Source organism: Lutra lutra, chromosome 12 (genome assembly GCF_902655055.1).
Source record: "Lutra lutra chromosome 12, mLutLut1.2, whole genome shotgun sequence".
Lineage (NCBI taxonomy): Eukaryota > Metazoa > Chordata > Mammalia > Carnivora > Mustelidae > Lutra > Lutra lutra.
The window spans coordinates 71804700-71824643 of record NC_062289.1 but is presented as its reverse complement, the minus strand read 5'-3'; the positions used below and the strand labels follow the sequence as shown (position 1 = coordinate 71824643).

The 19944-nt window shown below is 40.9% G+C and overlaps 1 protein-coding gene across 5 annotated transcripts in view; it reads right to left on the bottom strand.

Annotated features, from left to right (window-relative positions):
• MORC2 (MORC family CW-type zinc finger 2) overlaps window positions 1-19944 on the bottom strand; it is a 61751-nt gene that overhangs the window by 36793 nt on the left and 5014 nt on the right. For all 5 annotated transcript variants that reach the window (XM_047697768.1, XM_047697763.1, XM_047697764.1 and 2 more), the window contains exons 2-6: window positions 16567-16620; window positions 14695-14729; window positions 8589-8657; window positions 7975-8065; window positions 4580-4688 (exon numbers count right to left, since the gene is read on the bottom strand). In XM_047697768.1, coding sequence (XP_047553724.1) covers window positions 4580-4688; window positions 7975-8065; window positions 8589-8657; window positions 14695-14729; window positions 16567-16620 — 358 coding nt within the window. The remainder of the gene's footprint in view (window positions 1-4579; window positions 4689-7974; window positions 8066-8588; window positions 8658-14694; window positions 14730-16566; window positions 16621-19944) is intronic.

Genomic DNA, 19944 nt, shown 5'->3' with positions numbered 1-19944 from the left:
AGGCAGACACTGATGGAAGATCCAGAACAGCCTCCCTCAAAATGTACCCCCCATCTTGTCCCTCTCCACAGTGGCTCCACACTGCCCCACTGCCCCAGAGGAAAGATCCAAGCTTTGTAGCCTGACATCAGAGGCATTTGACTTCTGCCCTTTCCAAGACTCAGCCTCACAGCACTAGGTGCTCTGGGATATGCTGATTTATGCCCTGGAGGTCTTTGCATGGGCAGTTCCCTGCTTGGGATGGCCCTGGCCATTCTCCTAATTTGGTGTCAATTCTACTCTTTCTACTACTGAAAAGATATTTGTACTTATCTAGTGAATCTGAAGGTACCTCTAAACATACAACTCAGCAATTCCACTCCAGAACCTGGCAGTGTGTCCTGTACATATGTACCAGCAACCAATTTAGAATGGATAAATTATACTATCATATATTTATACAATGGAATAGTGTGTAGTAATGACAATGAACAAACTAACAGCTATTAGCATCAACATGGATGGATCTCAAAAACAATGCTATGTGAGGGGCAACTGGTTGGCTCAATTGGTTAAGTGTCCGACTCTTGATTTTGACTCAGGTTATGATCTCAGGGTTGTGAGATCAAGCCCCATGTTGGGCTCTGAGCTGGGCATGAAGCCTGCTTGAGATTCTTTCTTTCCCTACCCCTCCCCCTACTAAAACAAAAACAACAAAAAATTGTTACATGAAAAAGACAAAATAGAAAAAAAATCAATCTTATGGTATGAGCCCACTTACATAAACATAAAATAGACAAAACTAAACTATTCAAGAATGCATACACAACACAGGTGCCAAAACTCTAAAGAGAACAAGGAAATAATCATTACAAAAGTTACCTGAAGGTGGTTCCTTCAGAGATGCAGTAAGGAATACAACTAGTGAGGGGACACACTGGGGGCTTCTAGTATCAGTCTATTAGGACAGCTACGTAGGTGTTCACTTTGTAATTATCCTCTCAACTATACCTGCATTTTTTTAAAAGATTTTATTTGACAGAGAGAGATCACAAGTAGGCAGAGAGGCAGGCAGAGAGAGAGTGGGAAGCAGGCTCCCTGCTGAGCAGAGGGCCTGATGCGGGCCTCAATCGCAGAACCCTGGGATCATGACCTGAGCCGAAGGCAGAGGCCTAACCCACTGAGCCACCCAGGTGCCCTGTACCTGTATTTTAATATACTATTTCATACTATGGAATTTAATCTTATGTTTTTAAAAATCCTACCTTCATCAATTAAACTTCAATAAAACTGGAGGGAAAAAATCCTACTCTTTGTTCTAAAACCCCACCCTCAGTGCCACACCCTTTAGATGTGCTCCTCTCTCAGGCAGCTGCCCAGGAGCCCTGTGGATAGCTGACATTTGATTCCCTCTGTAAAGCAAACCAGTCTCAGCCACCTTGAAGGTTCAAATCAAACAGCCTACTCTGAGAATAAAGGGGTTCTGTATTTTAAGAAGTGTCAGGGTGATAAACTGTTTTTAAGGGTTCTGAGACATTTTACTGTTTTCTAAGAAGCTTTATTCCTAATGGTATTCATCCCTAGAGCTCGTTTGGACACATTCCTACTCAGTAGAAAATGATCTTATTTTGAAATCTTGGCTGAATTTGTGCTAGAGTACAATCTAAAATAGTGACCTTCTAGCACCAAGTAAGGAAAAAACTTCAACCTAGTTTTTTCACCCGAGGAACAGAGTTCCATTTGTGTTCTGTGAATCTATACCTGACTCTGCAACCCCCATTCTTCTCAACAGCCCAGGTGACAACAGCATTACTTTAAACAGCATACACTTCCACTGGCACCTATCCCAGTCATCAGAACACTTAATTTCAATGTCACCACTCTCCTAGTTTTCCTCCTACCTATCTCCTCATTCCTGTCTCTTGTGCCACCTTGTCCTCTCCCTGGAGAAGAGCATCCCTGAGATCCCAGGTCCTCTTCTCACTGTGTACACCCCTTTAGGTGAGCTCATCTGCTACCAAGGATCCCAGAGCCCAGGCCTCTCCAGAAGCTCACGACCCAGACTTAACTTTTCACGTCCAGGGGAACTTACACTCTTCACCAAAGAGCAGGGCGCCACTCTCATTCTTTACCAGCTCTAAACAGCCCACATCATGCCCCAGCTGCCACACCAGAACCTACATCATTCATGACCCTCCTTCCCCTCTCCACTGATCAAATACCAGATTTGTGGGCCTCCCATGTTAAAAGGACCTCCCTGCTTCGGTCCTGCCAGGCCACACACAGCTAGGGAATCTCAACTAGTCTACTCCCAACACCTGTCTTTCTCTCCTCTTCTTCCTTTTTTTTTTTTGAGACCGAGAGTGAGAGCAGGCAAGGAGAGGGAAAGGGAGAGAGAGAATCTAAAGCAGGCTATGCACTGGGTGTAGCCCAATGGAGGCTCAATCTCAGGAGCCTGAGATCTTGACCTGAGGTAAAATCGAGAGTCAGATCCTTAACGTTCTGAGCCACCCAGGTGCCCCACAAAACTGACCTTTTTAAAAGAGAATCTGATACTGCCACACCACCTTTACTTAAAAGATCAAACCTGACCTATCCCTCCCTGCTCTCCAGAGGCCACCACATTTCTTCAGGTAGCCCCTCTGCCAACTCCGATCCCACAGCTCTCACCAGCCCTTAGGGCCTTCAACAGGCTATTTCCATGGACTTGACCACCCTCCTCTCACTACCCCAGTCCATCAGGAAACATTCCTGAAAACCACAGCCTGGCAAAAAGTTCTCCTGTCCTACCTTCTCCCAGGAACCTGTTCATTCCAGCTACAGCACTTCTCTCACTGCATGTATGATGGATGAACTGACACTGTGCACCAAAAAGGCAAATAAATCCACTGGCTTGCCAAGTAAAGGTGGTAGGAAAAAACAGTCTTTCATTCCCACCATGAACTAATTTGTTATGATTTAAGCTCACATCTAATAGGGCCAGCACAAATTAAATCACAGCTAACTAAGAGAGATTGAAACCCTAACTAAATTCACCTATCTCAGGATTTCTCTCTGCAGACCCTCTCAGTCCCCTCTGTACAGCTCTGGCCACCATTTCTCACACATGAAAGAAGAAAGAGTCCAGACTGAGGCTGGACAGACTAGTCTCTGATTCCCTCTCTGGCGAGGAAGCACATACCTCACCAGACCAGCTCCGTAGATGTCTTAACCACCAGGCCACAAAGAGACTCAACTGAGCATGTGTTTAGCTTAATAATTAACTAATTACTGTAATGTTTTAAAATCAGAATATTCTAGATTCATTAGGACTTCTTTCCAGCATAGCAATGATGAGCTGGGGCTAAGTGTCATCTGTCATTTAGCAAAGAACTTACCATGATGTTTTCAATATACTTTCCTGCTTCATTACCTGCCCAGGCCCCATAGGTATCTGACTTGTACCTTCTGATACAGACAATTAAAGCAACAAATTTCTTAAAAAGGAAAATACAATCATAGCACATTTCACAAAATCACCATCATACGGGAAAGACAGTGCTGCTCCTATTATTAGTTCTTATTATTACTGCAGGTTGTGCTCTCCACCCATAGTCAAGAAGCCAAAACATTCCCCTTGATAAAACAACTCTTCATACGGACACCCCACCAGACTAAATTCAGGCTGCAGGTATAGAGAAGCTAAAAATCCAACTCTTGGTTCTTGCCATTTGATGGCCTCATTCTCGGAAACAGGATAACTATTCTCTAAAGCTTTGAGATTTTTTTCTTTATTTTTCATTTTTATTTTTATTAACATATAACGGATTATTTGCCCCAGGGGTACAGGTCTGTGAATCATCAGGCTTAAACATTTCACAGCACTCACCATAGCATATACCCTCCCCCATGTCTATAACCCAGCTGCCCTATCCCTACACCCCCATCCCCCAGCAACCCTCTGTTTTGTGAGATTAAGAGTCTCTTATGGTTTGTCTCCCTCCTGATCCCATCTTGTTTCATTTTTTCCTTCCCTATGTCAACCCCTGCCCCGCCTGTCAAATTCCTCGTATCAGAGAGATCATATGATAATTGTCCTTCTCTGACTTATTTCGCTCAGCATAATACCCTCTAGTTTCATCCACATTATTGCAAATGAGATTTCATTTCTTTTGACGGCTGCATAGTATTCCATTGTGTGTGTGTGTGTGTGTGTGTGTGTGTGTGTGTGTGTACATACATACACACACATACATACCACATCTTCTTTATCCATTCATCTGTTGATGGACATCTAGGTTCTTTCCATAGTTTGGCTATTGTGGACACTGCTGCTATAAACATTCGGGTGCCATGTGCCCCTTCGGATCACTACATTTGTAGCTTTAGGGTAAATACCCCGTAGTGCGATTGCTGGGTTATAGGGTTAAAGCTTTGAAATTTTTAGCTCCTCTCGCACTAGGAAGTCTGCCTAACCCCTCAACAAGTTAATCCAAAGAGATAATCCCACAAGGAGGGCATGGCTGCAATCCTGCAAACCCAATAAGCACAGCATGGTGAATAACGTAGGCAGACCCAGGAAATGTGAAATGATAACTCCAACCATGAGGATAGGACCTACTTCATCAATGCCTTCTTCCTCATGAAAGGTCCGAGACAAAAAGAGGCAGGTCATGGTGTCTTCCTTCTTAGTGAAGAGTATAAAATCCTTCCCGATGCGCATTGAGCCCCTGAAAGGAAAGCAGAAATGGGTTATTCTCCCAGGGATTCAAAAACTCACCTGAAAAAAGAGCGAATTCACCCTCTGGACATGACTGAAACTGCCTTTGGAGAGCTCTCCTCAAGACCTCCCTTCCTCACAGGATCCTGAAATGAGGTCCACAGTCCTCACTCCCTCTGCTCTTACATCAGCCTTCATCATTCCTCACAACTAGCATGACCCCACTTACCCACCATACAAGGCTTCCTCACCACACTTCTAGGGCACATTCACCACAGATCACCAGCCCCAAGTTTAACTCCTGACCTGCTGCCACAACAGCAAGTAACCCCTGCTGCCCATGCACCAGGTTCATCTCAGCTACACAAGGGCTGCTGTACTCTCTGTGCCACCATCCAATTTCCCTCCCGGAACTAATATCTTCAACACATCATCTTCCATGCTGACGACATCCAGTTCCCATCTGGTCCTTCCTTTGTTGACACAAATTCCTTCACATTCACTCATTAAATGGCAGCACCATCAAGGGCACAGCCCACAATCTACACTCACTAAGTCCTCAAAACAAAACAAAACAAAACAAAAATGGTATGATCCCAAGGCTAAGCCAAATACAGGGGCTAACCATACACAATATAATTCTTAATCATAGTTTTTAAGGAGGCCTATAATTGGTTCATATCCTATAACCTCAACCATCTTCTGTCTCAAAATGGTTTTGCCACTTCAAGCTCATTATGACATAGGCGGTCCCTGCTCTTAGATGCAACTGGTTTCTGGGAAATGTGCCTTGAGGCTGGGTTCCACAAGGTGAAAGTGTGAATGGAATCAACTGCTTCCTTCCTCTGTTTAGCCACATTAAATCAGGTGAGGAACAGGCAAGGACAGGCCTTTCTGGGCAACATGGAACAGGGCAGAAGTTCCAACAGTTCATTGCCCACTGAACAAAGGGGCTGTTTAGCTCCTTTCTTCGAAGCAGCTTCTGGGGTTTTATGGCTATTATCTCATTAGTCTTCATAATACCCCAGGGAGGAGATGGCAGTGGAAAGCCTCATTACTTTCTTCTACATACAAATACAAACCAGGCTGGCATGCCAAACACACAAATGAATGCCATGTCCCATTTCCCCAAATGCTCAGGAAAACGCCCAGGACACTATCCAGAGACACCCTGGGTGCTGCCAAGTTCTCTTTCTCCTCCTCCAGTTCCCAAGATGCTGGCAATGCTCCTTCCTCTGACAGATTTCACGGCCCTCCTCCTTCTCCCCTGAAGCTTACGGATAGCAAAATGAGGCATATTACCTTCCCTTCTGTCAAAGCTTGCTCTTGTCTAATTTGGCAAAAACTCTCACTTTGTGCTTCTTTCTTCTCTCTTTGATCCTGACCTTGGAGGCTAAGAGCAACAACCCCAAAAATGCCACCTCTCTGCTGGCTTCCTTGCTTCTCAGCCCTATTCTCACCACAAATCACTCCCTTCTGAAACTCTTTTTCAACTTCTGAATTGGTTTCAAAATAAATACACTCTCAACACTAGATGGCTCCAACTGAATGCATCCTTTACAACTCAGTCTACTAAAATATGCTAATGACAACACTTGCAACTTCCCAGTCTTCTAAGCACCGTTAGAGTCCTATTTTGTTTGCTCCTCAAACTTGCTCTGTAAGGTAGAAGGTCAGAGAATAGAATTGCATTTTCTAGATTAGAAAACACATATGCAGAGCCGTGAAAGAGCTTGCCCGAGGCCACAAAACTGCTAAGATCGGGTAGAAGGAGACTGGACTACAATCCAGATGGGAAGTCAGGACTTCTTTCACACTGACACTAAGAGACCTCAGTTACTGGGATTTAGGGCACCAGCACTAGAACCATGGGGAACCTACCTCCAGACTCCTAGGCCCTACCCTAGATCTAGCGATTCAAACCAGGAATCTGCCATGGAAAGATCAAAGGAGAAATAAAGTAAGAATCCAGAAACTAGTCTAAGGCTCTCAAAGCAGTAAGAGCATTTAATCCTTAACTTACTTAGCACGTATTTATAATTCCAATTTACAAAGGATGCTGAAGTTCAGAGAAATAATTCAGTGGCTGAGGTGAGATTTGAACTTTAATTTGTATGACTGAAGTGAGATGGGTAACCACTTCAGCTCTGCAGTCAAAAGGACCTGGTTCATATCTCAGCTCTACACTTGGGCTACACTTTTATACCTTTTATAAGATATAAAATTTTTATATTTTTATACCTTGGGCTACACTTTTATACCTCTGGGCAAATCACTTCATCCCCATAAATCTCAATTTCCTCACTGGGAAATGAGAATAAATAAGAATAGAAGGAATAAATAAGATCATTCAAGTAAAGTTTTTAGCAAAGTGCCTGGCACATGGTAAGAACTTGTTACTACCATTTGGTTTCTCCCCTGAAAGACTAATAGTCCAGGTACCATGTCCCCAGTGTCTTTGGAAGCACTCTCTTTCCTTGCCAAAGCATGCTGCATGCGAGGGACCACTGTTACTGCTGACTGACCAAAGCACCACCCTCTCTCGAACAAAACAACATGTTTCCACAGCAAGACTGGAAATGTGACTCAGAATTCCATTTGTACAAATTCCAATTCCACTAAATCTTATTCCATCCAAAGGTATGTACAGCTGGAAGTGAGCATTTCAGAAATAGAAACCTTTCTCTTGGGGCTTCACTCAAAACCAGAACAACACATTCCAAACACCAAACAAGTGGGAACCAAGGGCTGAGAAAGAAGTCCCAAGGGATCTGAAGACATTAGGTATGTCCCTGCTACAGGGTCTAGCAGGACACAGAAGTGGAGACCATGTCCTCTGAGAGGGAGGATTCAGATCTCCATTACTCACCCTGGATTCCCAGTGCCTGGTCAAAGCATGACACGTGGCGGGTGATCAGGAAACACTGCAGTGCCATGAAGCAACCCCTTTAGCATCTCAAATACATCCTAACCCCACAAAACCACCACTTGTATCCTCAAACCAAAGGGTAAAAATAAGAATTTTCATCAGGAGGAGAGATGCAATTCCACAGCACACTGTCAAGAGAAACCTATAGTTTGCTTCTCTCACCCCAAATGGTTTAGGATGTTCATTCTTTCAATCTGTAAGGAAAACCTTGCTGTACAGCAGTTGCTAAGTTCCCAAACTACTACTTCTTTCTGACCTTTCTTCTGTTCCAGAAGGATAAGGAACAGAAAAGATTTCACTGGACAGCAGCAGGACAGTATTGCTTAATTCTGTACTGAGTCCTATGACAGGCTTCTAGTATACTTACGATTTTAACCCATTCCCATACTGCCCAATCTGGGTGGACTCAGGCGTTCGCTTGGCTGACTTCCCAAACTGGATCACACTGGCAGCATCACCTGAAGTCACAGGTACAAAGAAAGTGAAAGCATTTACATTTCTTCCCCAGGATCCTCAAAAATCAAAGGTCTGAGCCTAGTTAAATCTAAGCAGGGCTGTGTTGTCTACTAAAACCACCTTCCAAGGAAATTCAGAACCATGAGCAAATGGAAACAACCTCTGACTGGCCTGTCAGTACCACCATCACTATGCCCTTATTCTGTTACCAGAACATGGTATGTATGAAGGCTGAGGGAGGCCTCTGTAGTTCCTGCTCCAGGATGTTGTGCAAGCTGATAAATACAATGTCAAGAGACGGGTAATCTGACTGACTTCAGGTTGCCATTCAGATCCTATCTCCCATGCTAGGACAAGATCTGGCAAATCCATTAGTGGAATTAAGCCTGAGATGTTGCAACAGACCTCTCTCTCTCCAGGTGGATCTTCTAGTCACAACAGTAAGGCAACAGAAAAACAACACAGTAAGTATTTAGTAAAAAGAGTTACATCCTCCCCCAAAGAAGAAATCATCTCATCACTTACTTGGATCCATTCCTGCTCCATCATCCAAAAAGCAAAGCATAAATCCTCCTCGAAGGTCCTCTCGCCTTTCTGTAAAAGAAGCAGTTGCCATTACTGGGTAGTTACCTACCTACCAGGTAATTACCTACCAGGAACTACCACTGGTAGTTCCACCAGAGGGTGGAAACATGAGTAAGGTCAGAAGGTAGATCAGTGTGACATTTGGCCCAAAAAAGTTAGGACAAACCTAGCTCCTCCTTCTAACAGCCCTAGCTAGTGTAAGGTAAATGTCAGGGCCCTTGAGGGTGGGTATTACTATCAAATGTTCTCCAATGTTTTCTAGTTAATGACAAAGACTGACTCTTTGAGGGCAGGAAATACCTGGTCCACTAGACTAACCACCAAGCAGGGAGCCCAACTCAGGGATTGATACCAGGACTCTGAGGTCATGACCTGAGCCCACTGTCTGAGTCACCCAGGCACCCCTGAATATGCATCTATTTCACACAAGCCTCAATCATCCTACTGTGTCCCTCTACCTGCATTACTTCCACCTCTGCCCTCTGCCATGGGTCCCAGGGCACTAAAGCACTCTAACTACTACACATTGTACATTGTCCACACTGCTCAAATTCAACAGGGCCATCTTCTTTGTGGGTTAAATCTGGAGTAGCCTTCAGACAATGTGATCAAGCCAGACATGCTGTGGGTACAGTGGTGGCAGTTACTATCCAGAGAAACTGCTAAGTCTATGTATGACTATCCCCCGGCTAACTTGAGTTTCTGGGGTATCTGTACTCATTGCCACATCCTCTGCTTGCTATGGGTCCTTAAAATGGCTCCCTAACCTAGAAATGAGATGGCACAAGATGCAGTGAGAGCTGCCTGGTCCCAGTTGGACTTGCTTGACTGGAAGGAGGAATAGTCTTTTGACAAGAGGATTAATGTCCTTTGAAAGCGCAGCCACAGCAGGGCTTCCTGGTTGACAGGAGGGGAACAAACTGGCTGCCATTTCAGTGGGTGCAAGAACCTCTTCTTTCAGTAACTGTCTTCTGCAGCAGCAGGTGGTTACTCAAAGTAATCTGGGTCTAAACATGTCACAAACACTAAAGAAGAGATTCCCAAATTGGGAAGGGGGTGATACTGGAGTTTTCAAGGTGCCTATGACCAATGATGAAGATAATTTGACAAAGGAGGAACAGCACAGGCCTTGGAATCAGGAGAGCACTTCTACTAAAAGGCAGGAGGTATACGTAAAGTAATACAGGGACAAACCCAAGGCTGCTTTAGAACCTAGTTCCTGAGTACTTTTTTGTCTCTGTAAGCTGTGGTTCACCAACTTTAAGCTGAGGAATCCCAGTTTAAAACACTCTTTGTCCTAAAGATTCAGTGAGTCATGACCACCTTCTGTTAAATGGACTAGTGTAATTTAAAATGCTATTCAAAAGTATTATAAACCACAGATTTTCAAGTATCACAACGTGTTCAGGAAGCTGACTTTGCTGAAACATTAATGACAAATGCTTCTTGAAAGTTCAAGAGCAAGGACCTTCCTGTAAGTACTACGGGTAGATAAGAACATTTCTCCTTATGGCAGTGCCTCTTATCAGCGTGGAGAATCCAAGTGAGATCTAGTAAGCATGAGCAAGTGCAAGAAAAGTGCAAAGAGGCTTCCAACGTTTCCTTCTGGAGGAAGCGAAGTATAACATGAAAACTCAAACTAGGTCAGATACAGAATATGGTAAAAGAAGTGTTCTAAATCTAGCCAAGAGCCATTTGTTGTACACTTCAGCCATATAACACACATGAAGATTCTGCTTTGGAATCCAGAATGGTTAAAGCCAAGTGGCACTCCTTGAAAACTATATAGGAAATTACTTCTAGGCCCTTGTGTTTGTTAGGCACGTAATCATCACTTGACAGTGGGTCTGAGATCCCTTTCTTGTTCAAGGATTTCATTTAAAGATATTTCAGATGATTTACAAGGTTAAGAGATCCACCAATGGAGAATCTCCTGGCCACATAGTGATCAACAGTCTGTAAGCAGCTAGTAGTACCCAAGACCACATGATCCTCTGCAAGATTGCCTCAAGGCCAAGAGACTAGCTGACACAGCAGTCACTTCTTCAACTTTGTAAATAGGCAATGTCGCATCAACACCTGGCTTATCCTGATCACCTGTTTAATTTACTGAGCACTTCTCTGTTCCTGGCTCTGTGATGAAGACAGTAGTAAATAATGCAGATATGATCACTGCCTTCATTGAGCTTACAGTCCAACAGATGCTACTGTCTGTAGCAAATCAATTAAGCAGAAGGGTTTAAGCAGGAGATTAAGAGTAAGCTAGAGCAAAATGAAGTGTGCATAAGAATCAACTGAAGAGCTTGTTAAAAATACAGATTCTGGGCTCTACCCCAGAAAGTCTGTGTGGGTCTGAGAAGGCATCTGAGAATTTGCATTTTAAAATGCTCCCAGGGGCTGGTGATGCTATCCATCAGTGGACCACTCTGTGAGAAGCACTAAGCTAGAGTATCAAGGACCAGAAGGTTTCCCTACTCAAAACTATCTCCCCAGACATCCCACCAGTTAGAGATGTATTCCTAACACCTGATATTCACTTCTGTCAGTCAACTGTTATCTGAAGCCTCCAAGCAAAGGATTTTGATGAAGGAAGTTCTAGAGAGAGGAGAGTTGAAAGAATCTAGAGCTGCAGATTTTATGCTCCCACTCCAATCAAATGTCGTGGAACTGCCCTCTTTACAGTTGTACTTCAGATCCTGGTAGCAGCTAAATAAGATTATCAGAATGAGTTTGGAAGGATGCACATCTAAACTCTCCCCAGGATGGCCAAGTCTGGCTTTCCAAGTTAGCCTGACATCCAATCATCTAACTCCCACTGGAGAGGAGACAGAAAGAAGCAGAAAAAATGTAAAATGGAACTTGTAAGTCAAAGGTCAGAGATGAGAAAATATTGTCCTTAACAGAAGTTGTTAATAAAATGAAATCCAAGCTCTTCATTGTTCTTTTGCAATCTGAGTAGTGTTCACTTCAGTTACATGTGCTCTAATTTTCCACTTACTAGCATCACAAAGGGGATCTTTGAGGAATGGCATTGCCGATCCAAGGAAGTCAAGTAGTCAGTAAAAATACCAAGTCTACTTCTGATAGGCACATTATTGTCTGGCCCCGTCTAACAGGAACAGGAATGCTTTGGGTAAATGAACACCTCTGCACTTTAACAGTCTGGTTCCTTTGTCACCCTTCTTTTAAAACATGACTTTTTAATGAAGTCAAACTAAATCTGATGTTTAAGGGGATTTCCAAGTTCAGTTATCAATCTAGTCTCAAATGGGAGACAGGAAAATACTTTCCCCTGTGCCCTGACAATAAGAACTTTACAGTACTAGGGTATTACTAATTCTATCATTGTACTTGTAAAATTTAAAGTTGCTTTTATTCCTCCTGTTGAATGTGTTAGTAAGTCTCTGAGGTAGAAAAGTGTGAAGTTGGGGCGCCTGGGTGGCTCAGTGGGTTAAGCCGCTGCCTTCGGCTCAGGTCATGATCTCAGGGTCCTGGGATCGAGTCCCACATCGGGCTCTCTGCTCAGCAGGAAGCCTGCTTCCCTCTCTCTCTCTCTCTGCCTGCCTCTCCGTCTACTTGTGATCTCTCTCTGTCAAATAAATAAATAAAATCTTTAAAAAAAAAAAAAAAAAGAAAAGAAAAGTGTGAAGTTAAGGACATCTCAGCCAGGATTCCTAATCTGGAGGTATCTGGAGTAAATCAAGTCTTTTTCTAAAATGCTGTAGTGCTTAGTACTTCTATCATTTAATCCTTAACTGCTTTGACAGTTCCCACAAGATCAAGTTATTGTTCTCTAATCACCTGCAGAGTGCTAAATGTCTCTCCAATTAAAGACTTAAATTCTCTAATGAGAACTTAGAAAAGACCCCATCACATCCTCTCTGGACTCTTCCCTAAGCACAACAGGAGTAAGAACACTGAGCACAGAATAAATGTACAGTGGGTCTTTTTCATTTAAATTGAAATCCAATGGTTCTGTTGTATTCTGAGCATGAAGGATTAAATTTTCTTAGTGAAATTCACCCACCAAAGGTGGGAGGAGGGGGCAGGGGTGGTCTGTATTTAAAACACTTCTTTCAAGTAAACTCAGCTATGATTTGTCCTTTTGACGTCACTTGGGAGTAGAGTCTCATTCTCTGCTTTACCATCTATACAAGGATTAAAACATTTCTTTAAGAGGTAACTATAATTGCTCCTCATTAAAGTACACTTGAGATGTAAGATACACACTGTGACTTGGGAATGGTGCCTCCATTTGGCCTTAGGGTTTAAGTAACCATCTTTAACACTCTTGTGCTGTGCCTCTGGATGTATCCCTAAGACCTGATATTTACTTTGTTCCTTTCTTTCCTGTTCCTGTTCCTTTCTACAAGTCTTATTTTCACCACTTTGGCATAGCCTTTTGAGCAAAAGGCTTTCAGAATAAGCAATATAGCTAATTTTTAGCTGTACTGAATTATCTTCTTTGCTCCCGAGTATATCAGGCACAAGAAATTCATCGTATCTGGGAAGATTCTTTTTTTTTCTTTTAAAGATTTTATTTATTTACTTGACAGAGAGAGATCACAAGCAGGCAGAGAGGCAGGCAGAGAGAGAGGAGGAAGCAGGCTCCCTGCTGAGCAGAGAGCCCGATGCGGGGCTCGATCCCAGGACCCCAAGATCATGACCCGAGCCGAAGGCAGCGGCTCAACCCACTGAGCCACCCAGGTGCCCCAAGATTCTTCATAAAATTATGTAACACTGGAGGTTCTGAAAATTGTCTCTTAGTTGTTTGCTTGTTCCCACTCATGAGTGAGTCCACAAAGATGGGTTATTTGACAACTGTATATTCCCACAAAAACACTTCACTTTTCTCAGTGTTATTTAAGACTTTAGAAAAGTTTGTCAGAGACCTATACATTATGCTAGCCAAATAGGATTTAAAAGCCATCTTCCTCTATTTTGCTTCCAAATTTCTAGCAATTCAAATGATCAAAAACATGCTGGTACAAACAATGAACAGGCAGAGAGCAAACTAAAAACAATGATTTAAAATTTTAAAAAGCCAATGATAATGACTAAGAATTTACAACAGAGCCAATTAAATAAGCAGAACAGGAAACACCATTAATATCTTTAAATTCCAGGGTGCCTGGTACACTCAGTTGGCTGAGCATCTGACTCTGGCTCACATCATGATCTCAGGGTCTTGAAATCAAGCCCTGCGTCAGGCTCCCTGCCCAATGGAGAGTCTGCTTGTCCCTCTCTCTCTCTCTCTCTCTGCCTCTCCCCGCCACCCCACTCATGCACTCACTCTCTGTCACTCTCTCTCAAATAAATGAAATCTTTACAAAAAACAAAAAAAACTTTAAATTCCAAGCAAAGCAGGTCTCCTTCCTACCTGACACCTCTGCCTGAGAACATCTCCTCAGCAAACCCCACTGCCAACCCACTTGATCCACTGTTTTATGCAACTGACACCAGCAACTCTCCAAGTCCTCACTGAGGTTGCAGAGAGAGAAACTGGCCTCCAACAAATCTCTTTTTGACTCCAGGTACCAGTAAAATCAACCAATCAGTAATCCAAACCAGTAAAATCACCAGTACTTGGTTACTTCACTCCCTACTACTCTACTCCATCATCCCATAAATCTCTCAGTGGCTATCTAAATAGATCTATAGGGGTGCCTGGGTGGCTCAGTAGGTTAAGAATCTGTCTTCAGCTCAGGTCATGATCCCAGGGTCGGATGAAGCATGGAGTCAGGCTGCCTGCGCAGCGGAGAGCCTGCTTCTCCCTCTCCTCCCTATTCGTGCTCCCTCTCGCGCTCTATTAAATAAAATATTTAATAAATAGATAGATCTATAGATCTGGGAACCACATGTTAGTTTCCTTACACCAATATTCTTGGTTTCTATCACATGCCTGACTAGAGCTGCCCTATTTCTACCCTATGACCTGGAGTAACTGTGCCATCTCCCCAGGCTCTCAGACATTTCTTCTTAGGCACAGCAATAAATGCATTCAAAGGAACTGAACATCTGAAGAAAGGACTGATGTACAACTTACCTGCATAAATATCTATTCTGGTGGCATCAGCATCTCTGCAAAATTAAAAGAAATGAATATATGAAAATGAAAATATGAAATATCAACCATCAAAATACATAGTATTTTAAGTGGAACGCATAATATTTTGAGTCTACTTTTAGGAAGTCACACAGAAATTCTGTATCCATTAAAGTACACTTTCACACTTGGCAACACTACTTCCCTTATGTCTGTGAAACAGTTCTGAAACTCTAAATTATTTAAAATAACCACATGACACATAGGGCCTGTATACATCTTTTAAATACAGATTTCGCAGTAAAAATATCTAGAGGATGAAAGAACATTTGCCTTTACACACTAAAAAATGACTCACAACTATGTTTATCTCACTAATTTGATAGCCATCATAAAAAATGTAACTTGTCCATTTTTCTTATGTACAAGATACTGAGGAGAAAGAAAAACATCATCTTCCACAAAGCCTATGAAAAATCAGGTCTCATAGTATATACATTACAGTCAGCAGTCTAATTGACAAGCCTATAATCTTATGAAAGGAAGTTAGGGCACTTCATTAGACCAACCATCAGCTGAAATACAAGTTCAGTCATAAATAAAGGCTTGAAACTAATCTAGTCCAATTCTGCCAACTGCAGGCAAGGAGAATGAGGCACAGAGAATTCTAAGTTTTAAATGTAAAAAATCCACTCAAATCCATACAGTTCTACATGTACTTATTCCCAAACACATAAAAACAGTTTCAAATATAAGATAGATGGGCAACATGTGTGCATGACCAGGAAACACATACTCCCAGGCATCTCCAGTTCACCATATGATATACAAAAAGGCAGTCTACCACAGCACACCATGGTCTCACTAAGCTAACAAGTGGCAAGTTCAAATATAGTTCCATTAAGCTACACCATTTTTAAATTGAATACAAAAATTATGAGTCAACCAGGATTGAAAGAAAACAGGAGTTTTCTGATTAAACAACCTGTTAACAAGCACACTTCCATATAACAATCCCAGTGAATAACAATGAAAATAATAATGGTACAGGATTATAGTATAGATATACAGACAAAAATTATAGGCAAGCTCATTATAACTGCGGATCCATTTAGAAAGCACTTCTACCAAAAAAACAAAAAAAAAACAAAAAAAAAACTCTCTCAACTCTTACCCTCTTCCTTTATTAGTCATCAACACTTGGTCAACAAGCAATGTGTCTGAATTTTATGTTTGCATTCAGAAACAACTCTGAGATAATATTTTCGTAATGAACAGAATCTTGATTTGGATGTTGTAATTTATCTTTGAGCCAACCCAAACTTCTTTCCAGTCCTGTGTAGTAACATTTATAGACTTCCATCACTAAGAACTCAGTGTAACACAGTGCTAAAGAATTTCTTCCAAGCACAGCTAACAAGAAACTTCGATCACTTGGAAGTCATCTGACATTAAAATACACATTTTGAGAACATACCTAACTCTGATATAATTTTAAGGACTTTAGGTGGTGTACTGTTCTGAGAGCACAAATTAAATCAGATCTTATATGTCCCATTAACTTGATTCCTAGGTTTCTATCTTAATTCCCTGCATTTCGCTACAATTATTGTGCTCTAATACACAAAGGAAGATAACTTCGGATGTCATAAGATCATTATTTTTAGGAAAAGCAATGGATGAATTAAAATCAACCAAGTAAACTAGAAGTATCAACTAACGTGCTATTAAAAATACTTCTGGGGTAAGAGACCCCTTAGGAGTGAATTACAGCTGCTTACAGAATTGTCTTCCTCCCACATCTTCAGAAGCAAAGGTCAAAATGACCCAAGAAGTTTTCAAGCACAGACTGTATGCCTAAAGACTACATACCTTGCATTATCAACCAGTTCAGCAAGAGCACCAAACAAGAATTCATGAGTAGTTCTGAAATGATAAATACTAAGAATCAGCAAAAGAATTACATAATTGAACTATGAGACCTAATAAGTCAAGGTAATAAAATATTAGTTTTTAGGGAAAAAAATCTAAAATTCCCATTCATGCTATCAATTTATACTACTGAAATTTAAACTTCCCCCAAATTAGAGCCTTTTAAGAGCCTGCTAAACCCCTTCAAATGTTAATCAGGTTCTGTTATCTACTCATGTTTATTCTGTTAAGAAACCAACTATGAAGCGTTAAGATTCCTATACATACTATTGATTTAAAGGCAGTTTTTTGCACCACTCATATTGTGCCTAGAAAAATGTCAGTGTTTTATTTTTCATTGCCTTAACCAGCTATCAGTTTCTGCATATCTCTAAGCATGCTCAATGGACACCTTGCTAACATTTTGCTTTACTAATACTTGCATGTTATCCATTGGTGAAAGAAGAAAACCCATTTGCTTCTGTGCAATTTGTAAACAAAATATTCCAAATGAAAGTGAGGAGAAAGGGGAGAATAATCTAGTTCCTGACATTTCAACTCTAGCTAAGAGCAACCCTCACCACGTTAAAGAAAGGAATCGAAGACCTTGCACAATTCCTCTTGTAAGGACAGCTTGGTGTGTTCTTCCTAGGGTCCCTGATAGCCCTTTTAAGAAGATAACCTCTCTGAAGTGGAGCTGCAACATGGGGGGTTTGGGGGGTAGGAAAAGAATAAATGGAACAAGATGGGATCAGGAGGGAGACAAACCATCAGACTCTTAATCTCACAAAACAAACTGAGGGTTGCTGGGAGGAAGGGGGGGGAGAGGGTGGTGGGGTTATGGACACTGGGGAGGGTGTGTGCTATGGTGAGTGCTGTGAAATGTGTAAACCTGGCGATTCACAGACCTGTACCCCTGGGGCTAAAAATACATTATATGTTTATAAAAAATTAAAAAAAAAAAAAAAAAAAGAAGGTAACAGGAGGCTGCTCAAAGTTGGGTTAGGTAAATACACAATTAAAGATGATAACAGGAAGCTTCCAGGAGGCTGCTCAAAGTTGGGTTAGGTAAATACACAATTACCATGTTATTCAGAACTCAATAAATATGGTATTTATGCATAAGATGAATCCTTAAATTTTTTCTCCATTTACATTCTCCTTATTTTGTGCTGTTTCCTAGAATAGTCCTCTTTCAATATAAAAGTTAGGATGTGTCCACCTAGAAACCTGACTTTTGGTAAAAATTAAAATCATTAACCTAAATAATACATTACCATCATCATTTTTTCAAAAATAAATTATTCCCGCTGACTTTTTTATACCATTTCAGCCAACAGACAAAGTGAAAATTTCTGATAATTTAGCATGAAATATACCAAAATTAAATAACCAGTATCTAGGATCTCTGATCATTTACTACAGCATGTAAAACAAAAAACAAATTGTAAAATATTTGCTTATAAAACAAACACCCAAAACTGAAATGTCCAAGAACCCTAGTTTCCCCTCCTCAAGTTAACCTACAAATTTTTATAATAGCAAAATTTGAATTAAAAACTACTAGTTCAAAAAAAAAAAAAAAAAGCAGTTCTTGGAATTTTAGGAAGAACTTTCTCCCATGAGATCAGTGAATATATCTGCTGTTAATCCAAAGGTGGCACCAACAAATATGTCTTAGCAAAAATTAGAAACTTATCTCCAATTCACCTAGAAAACAGAGCTCAAATTCTTCTGACCAAATCCAATCCTTAACTATTTTACAAGAAAAGAAAAATAATTTCTAAGAGAAAAACCTGCATAAAAAAATATCTTTAATTAAAAAATTTAAGCCTCTGTAATCTTAAAATCTTCAAATTACCAATGGAAGAAATGAAGTATTCTGTAGATTATTAAAGAAATAGGGAGAAATGTCAGAAAATTAAGGTGATTTGTAAAGGTAATATAAAAGCAAATATCTAACATTTGTTCTCAAGCTTTAAACCATTTTCCTGTCTTAGAAATGGCTTAGAAACTTAGAGTTTAAGTTAGTTTTCTAAACTCTGAATGTTTTTAATTTTAAGGATAGCTAGATACAGATATAAATTCTACTGTAAATTTCTCATTGTGAAAACGTGTACTTTAACTATAATCAAGGAAATTCAGAAATTTAGCTCCTATAACAACAACAAAAAGAATACAACCATAATAAGAATGGGACTACAACTTGTATTCAGGAATCTTTGGAATAAATATGTTTAAGAATGAAGTACTGTCCTTGGTAGTGAAAACAGTGAATATAAATAATCTCCAAAACTAATTCTGATACCGTCCGCCATCAGATCAAAGAAATAAAAAATGAAGGCAACTGCTTCTCAGTCATACATTATTTCTGACTGCTTCAAATAAAAATGAGAGACATTTAGAATTCAGTAAGATCTCAAAACAGCAAGCACAAAGTATCTCTGGCTAAGTTTTTACTGCTTTTTATACAATGTTTAGAAATGTGCCTTGTAAATTCAGAATGTAAAGAAAACATTCCAAATGGCCTTTGCTGTTCCACAGAGTGTCAATGCTGTTCCACACATACATATTTCAGATCCCTAACAGTTATCGCTAAAATGTGGCTAAGGGGGGGCACCTGGGTGGCTCAGTGGGTTAAGCCTCTGCCTTCGGCTCAGGGTCCTGGGATCAGCCCTGCATAGGGCTGTCTGCTCAGCAGGGAGCCTGCTTCCCTCCCTCTCTCTGCCTGCCTCTCTGCCTACTTGTGAATTCTCTGTCAAATAAATAAAAATAATATCTTTAAAAAATAATAAAATGTAGCTAAGGGATACTTTTGTGATATGTACTGACATATCATAAAAGGGGTCTTTGTGACAACTGTTGGGAAGGTCAGAGGCAACACCCATTACCTTCTCTGGACCTTCAACTGATTGATGGGTCCTACTAACTCTAACATCAGAGTTCTAAACATTTCTTAAAATCTTAAGAACCAAAAACATACCGACATAATTTCTCCCCCTTTTTTTCAAATAATATTCAGAGAGATACATTCATTGCTTGCTAGCATTTGAAACACGTATTTGAATAAATATCAAAGAAAATTATTTTCAGAGATGTAAAGATTCTTTGCATGTTATCCAAGAAAGGTCAACCATCTGGAAAAAGACAAGGATTTCTAGCAAACTCTCACTTTCCATTGACTTTTATACCATTTGTGCCATGATCAAAATAGTTTTGCAGCTCAGCATTTCCAGTGACAAATTTATGGGTAAATCTACTCATTACGTAAGGAAAATAGTGTCCCTATTTATATTCAACCTGAATTTAAACCAACAGGTTATCCACAAGTCCATATAC